Raw genomic sequence first — 12,659 nt, 5'->3', positions numbered from 1 at the left:
GCGACTGATCAGTACCATTCAAATCTTTATTCTCGCTCAGATTCTGCGTTTCTAAGTCAACTACGACCGCGCAGAGTAATGCGTTTCAATAAAAAATAACACATAATTATTAAGTGAAATATAAACTTAACGAACATTTTTTTTATTTTTTATTATTATTATTTTTTTGTGTCAAATAGAATCAAAATGTTTTTTCATATCCGTTTTATGATGTTCTGTATTAAATCGATACGCCTATTGGTGTCTCAGATAAAGAGAGCTGATCCAGTACAAAAAATAAAAAATAAAATAAATAAATAAAATGTTTGTGCGAAATCTGTAAAGAAATGTGGATGGACCCCCTCTGTTAGCCAAAGGGAGTACAGGGGCATGCGCCCGTATCAGGGTGTGCTGGGCACAGAGAAACCAGCCCTGGTGATTAATGTTCTGCTCACCATCTCTCCCTCCACAGACCCCGACCCCCCTCCCATAAACATTATGTCCTGATAAAAGCATTCAACACAGGAACTTTACACAACACACAATGTTGTCGAGCTGTAGATTTAACACAGCTACATAATCTGTTGAATTTTTAGAGGATGATGATGTTAAGGAATCCAGCAACAAGCAGATGAAGTCAATTAGACGTATGCCACAGCCTGATCTACCAAGGGTCACCAAAACAAAATGAAAACCTCCCACACTGACCCAATGCATATCCACTAATGCAATTTATAAAAGCAATTTTTTTCTTCAACGCTCAAAAACTTTACAAAGAAGGATGAAATTTGTCACAACGGGCATCAGCCTCTTAACTACTGAAAGAAGTCAGGTAAAACGTAGCTTACACAAGTAGCAAATGTTACACTAACCATTTTTTTCACACATTCTTACATACGCTAAACAAATTAAATAAAATTAAATAAAATAAAAAATGAAAATCATTCTTACGCACAAACATACAATTGTTTTAAAACACACGAATAATAGCTACACAGAGAGACAGCATGCCACTGACCTGCTGGGACATTCTGAAGAGGAGGTTGCTGTCAGTGCTCTGCTGTGTCCATGTCCCCATGAAGCCCGGCTCGGCGCTGGCTGGTTTGGTGCTGAACTGCATGGAGCTTTCTCCTTCTGCTCCTCCACCCCCTGGACCGCTGCTGCTTTTCCTACTGCTGGCTCTGGCCGTGGACTCGCGTGCCCTCTCTCGATCTTGTTCTTTCCGCACCACACCGCCTCTCACATCCAACTCTGTCTCCTCAGACTGCCGGCAGAGAAGAGGGGGAAGGGGGGTGGACAGGGGAGCCGGAGAGAAAAGTAAGTGAAGGTGGAGGTTCAAAGGGTGACTGCTATGTTCATTTTTTTATTTCTTCTGTCCTATTTTCTTTCTTTCTTTCTTTCTTTCTTTCTTTCTTCCCCCTTTTTTTTCTCTCTCTTTGCTATCTTCTCTTGAGAGAGGGGGGAAAGTGGAGGGTCTTGCCTGCCAAGTAGCAGGATGAGTGTGTTGAGTTAATTCAGGAGCAGGGCTGCACAATGCATATTTCCTCTGGGGCATGTGGTGGTAGAGGGCAGGATGAGCGGAGTGTTGGAGGTAAGGAGGGAGGAAGACAGGGATGGGGGTGTGAATTAAAATGAAATGTAGGAGGGAGAGAAAAAAAAGGTTTGGCAGAAAATGAAGGAGGAGATTGTGAAGGAGTAGCTTTTTGTCCTTAACAACCCCCCCCCCCACCCCCAAACACACACTTTTTTTTCGCAAAATGTCAGTCAGGCTGTGTATGGGCTGTCCTCCAAACATACATGGACATATGCAAAAAGTACATTCAAAACATAAATCAATTGCCAGACAAACATTGTCACCTGCCCTTGGAACCTATTGCACACCTTAACACACTAAACAACACTACGCTCCTCGCATGACTATGCTCCATACCTTCTGATCTGAACCAATTATAATTTCACTGTAACAGTTCTTTAAAAAAGTTTGATTTAAACAAAGCAACAAAAATGAAAAATTTTCTAAAATCACAAGACAAATCATCCCTCCCTTCTCCCCAAAAGGTGCCCTCTCTCACCAGCTTGTCCAGCATGGTTTTTCTTCCAGCTGTGTGGACACCAGGTGTTGGACTGTGTCAGTTCCAAAGCAGCCCCTCCTCTCCCTCTCTTTCTCCTTCCCTCTTTTTCTCTGTGGTGCTTTCTTTCTTTGGGCCCCTTCTTGTCCTCAGAGATGCCTGTCCTCTGTCTTCAGACTAACTCCAGCTAGCGCTGTGTCAGTGTGCATGTGCATGCAACCATGAGTACATGTGTGTTGTTGTAAGGTAGAGCATGTGTGTGTCAGGCCGCAGCGCGTCTGAGTTAACTGCTCCTCTCTTCTTGCTGGCACTCAATGACACGGCTCTCTCTCTCCTCCACTGATCTGCTTTCCCACTGAGAGGGAGAGAGAGGGAGAGAGAGCAGGAGGGGAAAGGGTTGTCCCTGTCTTATTACCAGCTCTCCATGCCTGATGCTTCTCCACTCCAGACCTCAGTGGGATTGAGCCACTCTCTAATACATGCACTCTCTCTCACACACACACACACATGCAGAACTGGCCCATCCACACAACTATTCCAAGTAATGCATTTGTCAATACAATTGGACAAGCTCCAACTTCTATAATAACCTCAATGCTAAACGAAAAGTGTTTCAATTGTGCTGTTTTATTTTTCTCTTACTCTTGACAGGTAGTGAACATGCAAACAGTTTTTAAACATTTCCTTCAAAAAAAGTGAAGTATTATACAAAAATACTTAATGTCTTTCAGACCGTGTGGAATTAAATCTGAATGTGTCATGTGTACAGGTATTTTAAGGTGGGCACATAACCATTTGATTTTATTACGAACTCTGATTCCTTTGTCTATTTTTTTTTTCTCCTATTATTAAACAGCTTTAGCTAATGGTTCTATGTAATCAGTCCCCCCCCCCCCAGCTTCCCCTGCGTACACACACACACACACACTGTCTTGTGGAGTAGTGCGGCAGAGCACATAATCATACATACTCTCTCCCACTCACAAACACATGCGCGGGGAAACCTCGAGTGGATGCTTTCAGATTTTAATTAAGAAAAAAATGAGGAATAGGCTCCATTTTTGCCAAATTGGTCCCTGCAGCAGACAGTCTCACAAAGGTGGGGAAGAGAAAGAAAGCCCTAACATATGCACTTACAATAAGTGGCAGCATCTATCCCTCATTCTACATGCCAAAACATTTTATATGAGAAATGTGTTGTGTAATGAAGCTATTTTTTGTTATTATTGTGTTTTTCCACTCATACATTTTTCCTCCAGCACTTCATCTCATGTCAGCTGATAAAATTATAGTCTTTGACAATGTGAGTGTGTCTGAGGAAGATGTCACCGTGATCCCCATTCTATGAGACAGAAAGAAATGGAATTAACTTTTTTCCTTTTCGCTACATTAAATGGCTTCTCGTATGTAGAAAGCTACTGGAAATTTTGTGGCAATTTGAAAGAGACAGCTGTTACTGTCTGTTAAAAGCCTTTGTACAGCACTAATGACAGCTCTGGCTAACCTTTACCTCAGTAATCTGCACAGCATTTTGTCTGATCACATCTAGTGTCTTCTTCTTCCTTTTTTTTCTTCTTTTAGACTGAATGAAAAAAAAGGCACAAGAAATGGTGGCAGCCGCAATGAGAACTTAATATGCCGTTTGGTTTCATTTTCTCACCTCTCTGTGTCTCTCTCTCTTTCTCTCTCCTTTAAGTGTAGAATACCTTCCACAGTAACCAAAGACGAGAAGACCGCAAATCTTTATAAGCAAATGGACACTAATGAGAGAGATCTTAAGAGCCCATTGTCACACATGTGTCCCCTCAATTTCATCTGTCCTCTCAGACTATTTCTTGTTCAGTTCTAAAATGCCATCAATTTTTGTTTCTGAAAATAACGCAAGCAATAATGTATAACAACCGTGACTTAAAAAAAATAAAACATAAAAAATAAAAAATGTTAGATTATACCAGTTATATCATCATTAACTCTTAATTCCAATGAAACCATTTCTTTATTTAGTCTCTATGGTCACATCTCCCATCTCAGTTTCTCTCCCCCTCTCCAGTTCTCTGTTGAACATACTGGTCTCTTGATTTTTCAAGTGCTACAGAGTGTTTCAAGTCAAGACAGCAGCTCAGCTTCTGACTTCTCCATTAATAGTTGTTATTTGTGAGACATTTGAGAGGACTCTGCCAATATCCCTTTCCTTTTTTGTTTGCCATCTCCATTCTTTTCTTTCAGTTTGTCCAGTCCTCATTGTCTCTCTTAGGAGTGAGGGTGAGCTCAAATCCTGTCAGTGGCAGCAGCAGCAGTCAAGGAAAGCAGAGAGCCACAGTAATGGACTCTTTTATTAAAAATATTATTCTGCAAGACTTCAAATTCCCCCAGACCAGGGCCATGTCGCAGCTGATATAATTAACTAGATGCTCAGCTACGGATCAATTACCAGACAAGCAAGTGATAGCCAAATCAATGAAAGATCATCAGCCACATTATCTGTGTTGCAACTCATTAGAGTAAAAGAGAAGAGAGCATGCTGGGAGTCCTGGGGCTGTGGCACTGCGGCAGCATGGAGGACATTGACTTTTTCTTAGTGACCCATGTCTTTTTTAGTGTTGGGACTATAACATTTTTGCAGATGTCATAAAAGCTTTTTTCCTCGAGGTACGTATGTTTTTTAAGAAACTAAGAAGCGGTGGAAAGTGGATGTAATGTTTGTTTGCAAATGACTTGACATTGATAATAAACTTTACCTCCGCTGAGGGGGGGGGGGGGGTCATTATCTGACCAGTGAATGGCAAAGTGAACACTAATAAATAAATAAAAAATAGTATTTTGTTCCTGTAGAGGATGTAGTAGCAACATCAAGATCATGGGTTTGATACCCTGGGAATGCAAGTAGCTTAAAAAAAAAACATTGTCAGAAGTATGTATTATAAGTGTAATGATTTTTATTGTACTATATTTTATTTACTGTTTTGTATCATTATTTAAAATAATTATTTTATTTTATGATTTTATTTTAATTCAATATATTTTATTTCTTTCTGAAATTCTCTGTTTTTAGGTGTGAAATGTCAAAAAATATATAAATATAATTTCATTCAAATTTATATAGTCCTATTACAGTTTTGTTTTTCGATTGCTAAATGACAGTGAGCACAACTGGAGTTACATGTGCAAAACTCTAACTACAGTCTGCACAGCAGCAGTTCATGTGGACCAAAGTCTAGTTCGTTTTTCATTGCTTGAACACAGTTTTCCAAACTCTACACACTTATCCCATGACTTTAAACACAACCTGCACAACACTGTGGATTTACAGCACTTTTTTCAAATGCTAACACACTGCAGTCAAAACTGTGAACCACACATTCAAAACAGAATAGTTTTCAAACACTGCTGATTACAATATCAGGATTAGCCCCTCAATTATTTGTTCGAATTACAGTATGACTTTTAGTTTGCACCTTTTTTTTCTCATTACTGTAAATCCATAATTTACCACAGACTATTGAAGCAAACTGCTAATTTTCATTTACCTTTTTTTCAATACATTTAACAAGTTTCCTGAACTCTTAACACACCAACACACCTAAAACACACAATTGGCAAAACGGTTAATTTCATGCTCAAAATCACACATTGTAAACTAAACCCCAAAACTAATTTTCAAAATACAATAATAAACTAACACAATACACTATGTCTAACAAAACACTGCAAACATGTTTCAAAATCAAATAATTATTCAAAACACTAACACATGATCTCTTCCAACAGGAATATTTAGTCAATCATAACACAATGACAAAAAAAAAAACCACTAACATCAGCTAAAATTACAGAAATGGCATTATTTTATGTGTCAGGTCTGCTTTTATACATTAGACAGTATATTCTATTGATCATAGATTGTGTTTTGCACTGTAGTGTCTTTTGTTGGGTTTAGTAAATGCATGCATTTTGTTTCTTTTGCTGCAGAAATTTCAATACACAAAATGAATGACCATCTCAGAGTAGCTTTATAAAATGTACCGTTTACTGTATGTAAAAAAAAATACAAACACAGAATTGCTGCAGTAAAGACTTTATTTGCAACAGGACTTTAGAAAAGGAGCGAAAACAAAAATACAAGAAAAAAGTTCAATATAGCTGTCATTTACAGTTTTTCTCAGTCACTTTTGGTGCATTTCTCAAATCAGAAATGAAATTCTCAAAACTGCTTGTACAACCTCCACATCATCTAGTAATTTATACACATCATAAAAACAGTTTATCATTCTTTTGAACAAGTTGCGATTGCTTTTATACATTCATGCAATTGATTATGCACATTTATCTGCGGTTTCCTACATTATCAGTTGCTAATGTCATGTTGCTCAAAATGTATTATATAGTTTTCTGTGCAATAGTCTTACCCCTCAAAACATCTAGTCTCTAGTTCATCGTATAAGTCATTAAATGAAAAATGGTTAATCTAGTTGTCATAAACTGAAGAGAATGTAGATCAACCAATGATAAACCATTTCTCTGAAATAGCTCAAAGGTTCATCTCATGAATCTTCAGTTGGAAAGCTTATACTGTATAGACAGAGGACAACACAAGAGTTACAAATTCTGACAATGGACTTATTTTTTATTTTCATCTTTGCGGCCATATTTGTTTTTCCTTTTCTATACCACAATGACATTGTAAAAGTTTTTTTTTGGGGGGGGGGGGGGGGGGGGGTCAGAACATTAGTAAGAGTATAACTGGGAATTCAATCCAGTCTCTTTCAATCCATATCCCACATAAAGTAATGTGTAAATGTGTACTTTTGGACATATGGATATATAAGCATATGGCATACTGTTTACAGTTTTTCTCAGTCGCTTTGGTACATTTCTCGAATCATCCTTGAGATTTGCAAAACAGTAAGTGCATTTCTCAAAACAACTCGTACAAATAGCAAAACACCATGGATTACCTGCAAAAGCCAATCTCTTGCTCAAAATCCTTAGTTCATCTATCAAAAATTAATATCTGTGTCAATGAACATGTCAGTGACATCAGAATGACAAGTCCTTGTGTCATAGTTTATGACATATCTCTTCCTCAAGCTCAAAACACGCCCCTTTTCTTCCTGAGCTTCACAAAGAAGTGGCGAAGGCTTGGGACGCTCCATTCTCTGCGAGAATCCGCTGATCTGTTTCGTCAGCATTCTCCACACTGGACGGTGCTAAGAACAGAGGCTACCTGTCACTTCCGCCGGTGGAACAGGCTATAGCAGCGCACCTTTGCCCGCCCTCTGCTGGACGGCGGCGTTGCCATCCAAAGCCTGCCGCATGACGTCATCGCTGCTCGCACGGATATTCTCTGCTGCTGGGCAGGCTGCGTCCGCGTTACACACCATGGCGACGCTACAGATTTTCCAGGGCGAACTTCTCCGCAAGCTGGATGAGATGGGACCTGAAGCGATCTGTCTCGCGGATCTGAGGAGTGCTTCGGATCTCTCCCTCCGCGCTACTAAGTCCGCTGCACAGGCCATGGGACGGGTTATGGCTTCCGCTACGGTGGCTGAGAGGCATTTGTGGCTGACGCTTTCTGACATCAAGGAGTCTGAGCGCGCTGCGTTTCTTGACGCTCCGCTAACTCCTGCCGGCCTCTTTGGATCTTCCGTCAACGAGTTTGTGGAGAGATTCGCCGAGGACCAGAAAGCTTCACAGGCGTTCAAGCACTTCTTGCCGAAGCGCTCCAGTTCTGCAGCTAGCCGCTCTAGACCGGCCCCACAGAGCTCTCAGTCACGCCCACCGCCTCCTGCTGCGCCATCACGACAGCGTCAGCAACGCAGCTCGGGACCCCGTTCTCGCTCTTCGAGCCGTCGCCCCGCGCCGCGGGAGCCGAGGCAGAGGATTGCGGTGAAGCCAGAAGCCCCGAAAGCATCCTAGCACTGCTGGGAAAGCGCCGGTGTTCGAGTTCCGCTGCGGCCGAGCTCTCACCCAAGCGCGCCGCTGTTGCAGTTCCAAGAGTTGCGACTGCCTCAGTGTCTTCTGCAATGCGCAAGCCTGCACGAGTGCCCGCTTGCCTGCACACAAAAGCTGTTATCACGGCTACCCAGATGTTTCACAAAAACAGTGTTTTTTCTGGTGTTCCGGCCACGGCTGATGGTGCTATAAATGTTGTGACGATGCCCACTCCTCAGTGCCCATCTCCACATGTAAGCACAGCCCTACACACAGGGCCTGCACTCATAATGTCGACTCAAGTCGGTCGCGCACACTACATAGTAAACGTGCCCACCCCTCAGTGCCCACAATTACTATGTCACACGCGTCATGTGGTTTCTGTAAAAACGAAACCCGTGCACGCTCGTCCGGCCACGGCCGATGGTGCTTCAAATGCAGTGACGATGCCCACTACCCAGTGCCCATCCCCGCATGTAAGCACAGCCCTGCACACAGGGCTGGCGCACATAAGATCGACACAGATCGGTCGAGCGCGCCGCATAGTAAACGTGCCCACTTCCCAGTGCCCACATACACTATGTCACTTACGGCGCGGGGCTTCTGTAAAAACGAGGCCCGTGCACGTACATTCTGCACAGGCAGACGGCGAGTTGGAAGTGGTAAAAGTGCACACATGCAGCCCACGGTTACTCGCAGATATATTGAGTCCCACGGGACCCGCTCAGCCTCCCTCCAGTCGGTTAAGCGCCGGAACGGGGTCGAGGATGAGCGATCTGCCCGCTGTGATCAGCGCGCTCCCCGCCTCAGATGCGCAGCACACTCGAGCGCCGCCGTTGCCCAGTCAACAGAGCACGTGTCACATCCAGCCCTTAGCCATTCATGCAGATGCATGGTCAGCGCTTCCAGGGGTTTCGGATTGGGTGCTAGGCATTATAAAGAGAGGCTACTCGCTACAGTTTTCTCGACGCCCACCGCGCTTCTCAGCGCGCGTCGAAACTACGGTCAAAACAGAAGTAGCACACATACTTCGGGCCGAAATATCAAAACTGTTGAGCAAAGGGGCTGTAGAGCCTGTGTCTCAAGCTCAAAGCGAGGGGGGGCTGTACAGCAGATACTTTCTGGTGCCCAAGAGAGACGGGGGTCTCAGGCCCATACTGGATCTAAGACAGCTGAACAAGGCATTGATGAAACGCAGTTTCAAAATGCTCACGACCAGGAAGCTCCTCGCGCAGATTCGCGGAGGGGACTGGTTCATGTCAATAGATCTGAAGGACGCGTATTTTCAAATACAGATAGCGTCAAACCACAGGCGGTTTTTGAGATTCGCCTTCGAGGGCCAGGCATACCAGTTTGCAGTCCTGCCATTCGGCTTGTCCGTAGCTCCTCGTACGTTTACGAGGTGCATGGATGCAGCGCTCGCTCCTCTCAGACTCAGAGGCATACGAGTGCTGAATTATTTGGACGACTGGCTGGTTCTGGCCCAATCACGAGCGGAGCTCGTGGACCACAGGGCCGTTTTACTCGATCACCTCGAGAAGCTCGGCCTCAGTGTCAATTGGGCGAAGAGTTCGCTGAACCCCAGTCAGACGATCCTGTTTCTGGGTATAGTTCTGAACTCGTGTTCCATGACGGCGCGACTGTCACCACAGCGCACGATGGGCATTCAGCGTGCAGCGAGTTCTTTCTGCTGCGGCGTGACTGTGTCGCTCAAACACTGTCAAAAGATGCTGGGTCTCATGGCCTCAGCATCTCCGGTTCTGCGGCTGGGCCTGCTCCGCATGCGCCCCCTGCAGTTCTGGCTGAAGGCTCGGGTGCCGCGCAGAGCGTGGGCGTCTGGCCGGCTGCATTTCAAGGTCGATCAGAGCTGTGTTGCGGCTCTAGCACCTTGGAAAGCGAACGGCTGGTACCGATCAGGTGTAAGCCTGGGGACTTCCCCGAGTGTGAAAATGGTGTCGACAGACGCCTCCACTTCGGGATGGGGAGCGCTGCTCGAAGGCAGACCGTCCTTTGGCCTATGGTCAGAACGGGAAAAGCTCCATCATATCAACTGCCTGGAAATGCTGGCAGTGGAGAACGCGCTGATGCGCTTTTGTCCCCATATCAAGGATCACCACGTCGTAGTCCGTTCGGACAACATGTCCGTGGTGTCCTACATAAATCGCCAGGGCGGTCTCGGGTCCCGAAACCTGTACAGGCTGACGGAACGCCTCCTGATTTGGGCTCAACGCAACGTGCGCTCGCTGAGAGCAGTGCATGTGCCTGGACTGCAGAATCTGGGTCCAGACAGGCTGTCCAGAGGCAATGTCCCTACGGGCGAATGGTCTCTACACCCGCAAACAGTTCGGCTGTTGTGGGAGAGATTTGGCATGGCGGAGGTGGACCTCTTCGCGTCCCACGAAAACGCTCACTGCCCCGCGTTCTTTTCCAAGAACGAAAGCGCGCTGTCACGGAAATGGCCGTGCTGCCCGCTTTATGCGTTCCCTCCCGTCTCCCTCCTTCCGCAGGTGATAGAACGGGTGAGAGAAACGAGATGTTCAATACTGCTTGTGGCACCTCTTTGGAAGAACCAACCATGGTTCCCAGATTTGATGCAATTAGCAGATGTCGCCCCATGGCCGGTACCGTTGAGGAGAGATCTCCTCTCGCAGGCCAGGGGCTCGATTTGGCACCCTCAACCGGAGTTGTGGTCCCTCCATGTATGGGCACTCAACGGTTACCCGCTGATCTCGCAGTGGGAGTGCTAAATGCCATCACTCAGGCTAGAGCTCCGTCGACACGACGTCTGTATGCCTCGAAGTGGTCGGTGTTCTCCAGCTGGTGCACAGCTCGAGGTTATTCACCCCTTAGTTGTGAGGTGACGGAGGTCCTCTCCTTCTTACAGGAGCTGTTGGATAAGGGCAGAGCCCCATCCACGCTCAAAGTTTATGTGGCGGCCATCGCGGCGTTTTCTGAAACGGCGTCCGGTCAGTCAATAGGAAGGAACGATTTAGTCATCCGGTTCCTCAGAGGAGCTAGGAGGCTGAATCCTCCCAGACCTCCGTCAGTCCCTATGTGGGACCTCGCGGCGGTTTTGGAGGCCTTGAAGGGTCCCCCTTTTGAGCCTATCCAATCGGTTAGCCTTCAGCATCTGTCGTTCAAGACAGTATTCTTGTTGGCTCTCGCTTCTGTGAAGCGTGTGGGTGATTTGCACGCGCTCTCGGTGAGCCAGTCGTGCTTGGAGTTTGGGCCCAATGACTCAAGGGTCATACTCAAACCTAGGCACGGTTATGTGCCGAAATCCCTCAACACACCGTTTCGGGCTCAGGTTATTGCCCTGTCTGCCCTGCCGGTGTCAGGGGAGGATGGAGACTCGAGTCTTCTTTGCCCTGTCAGGGTTTTAAGAGCTTATGTGTCTCGCTCTGCTGCCTTTCGGCAGACGGAGCAGCTATTTGTCTCGTTCGGTGGACGTTCCAAAGGAATGGCTGTTTCGAGACAGACTCTATCCAGATGGATAGTTGATGCCATAGTGTTAGCTTACGCTTCCAGGGGCCTTCAGTACCTGTTGGGCGTCAGAGCACACTCCACAAGAGGCGTCGCCTCGTCGTGGGCGTGGTCTACTGGGATCTCCTTGCAGGATATATGTATGGCGGCGGGTTGGGCCTCGCCGTCTACATTTATCAGGTTCTATAACCTGGAGGTTCCCGCCTTGCAAGCAAGGCTGCTGTCGGTATAGAAGAATCAGGGCCCTGAGGGGAATTCTGAATTCATGAGCGCTATGCGCTGCCGACTGTTATATGGGCAGTATTGCGTAAGACCCGCATTGCCACATTGGTTAGGCCTTGCCTCGGCTGTGTGATGTCATATTGCCGCATCTACGGATGCTGCTAGATATGGGACGGAGGGCTTTCCCGGACTCTCTGTGAGTCCCTCAGGTGACTGTGCACTGTAAATCCTGGGCGTTGCTTCAGGTTTATTGGTGTGTGATCCCTGCGCGCACGGCGTTTTACATCGGGTTCCCGTAGCGTCTTAGCTAAGACGCAGTACGAGAGAGCTCTCGTAAGAGAACATACTCGGTTACTAAACGTAACCTCGGTTTTCTCTAGAAGAGCGAACGAGTACTGCGTTCTCTGCCGTGCGTACGATTCACTCTGGTTCGCTTCGGCGATGAAATAAATCAGGTGAGTCAGCCTTTTCGAGCTCCTTTTATAGGTTGGGCCACACCCGTTTCGGCGATGTTCGGGGGATGTTGCATCAGCCTGCGCTCGATAGGCTGTGCAGTTGCCGCAGAACAAGCCAATGAGCGAGCGAGCCGTCTCGCCTATGGCTGTGTACTGCTGCAAATGCGCTTTACAAAAATACAAAATTAAGGATAACTTTTTGCTTCAGTATTTCGTGAAAAGAGACTTTTCCCATAGCGTCTTAGCTAAGACGCAGTACTCGTTCGCTCTTCTAGAGAGAACCGAGGTTACGTTTAGTAACCGAGTACGTTTTACAATGGAAGAGGCTGGTCGAAGAGTACAGCCTAATGTAAACAGGTCCACAGTGTCATCAATTGTGCAAACCTTTCGTAGGGAAAACAGGTAAATATGTTTTTTTTGTTGTTTTACAGTATGTAAAGTATTTTTACAGTATAAACAACAATACTGTAAAGGTAAATGCAAGTCTATTTGTTTATTCTATAGAACTGCACAGCAACCT

General features: G+C 45.7%; 1 protein-coding gene across 1 annotated transcript in view; it reads right to left on the bottom strand.

The window, feature by feature from the left end:
* The window catches only part of LOC132143288 (zinc finger protein basonuclin-2-like), a 178,969-nt gene extending 176,514 nt beyond the window's left edge, over positions 1–2,455 (bottom strand). Inside the window, exons 1-2 of the mRNA XM_059553407.1 lie at positions 2,052–2,455; positions 998–1,243 (exon numbers count right to left, since the gene is read on the bottom strand). Of these exons, the coding sequence (XP_059409390.1) occupies positions 998–1,243; positions 2,052–2,066 (261 nt within the window). The 5' untranslated portion in view covers positions 2,067–2,455. The remainder of the gene's footprint in view (positions 1–997; positions 1,244–2,051) is intronic.
* Between the last annotated feature and the right edge of the window lie 10,204 nt (positions 2,456–12,659).

The sequence above is a fragment of the Carassius carassius genome, chromosome 7, assembly GCF_963082965.1.
Source record: "Carassius carassius chromosome 7, fCarCar2.1, whole genome shotgun sequence".
Classification (NCBI taxonomy): domain Eukaryota; kingdom Metazoa; phylum Chordata; class Actinopteri; order Cypriniformes; family Cyprinidae; genus Carassius; species Carassius carassius.
This window is presented reverse-complemented; position numbering and strand designations above follow the sequence as displayed.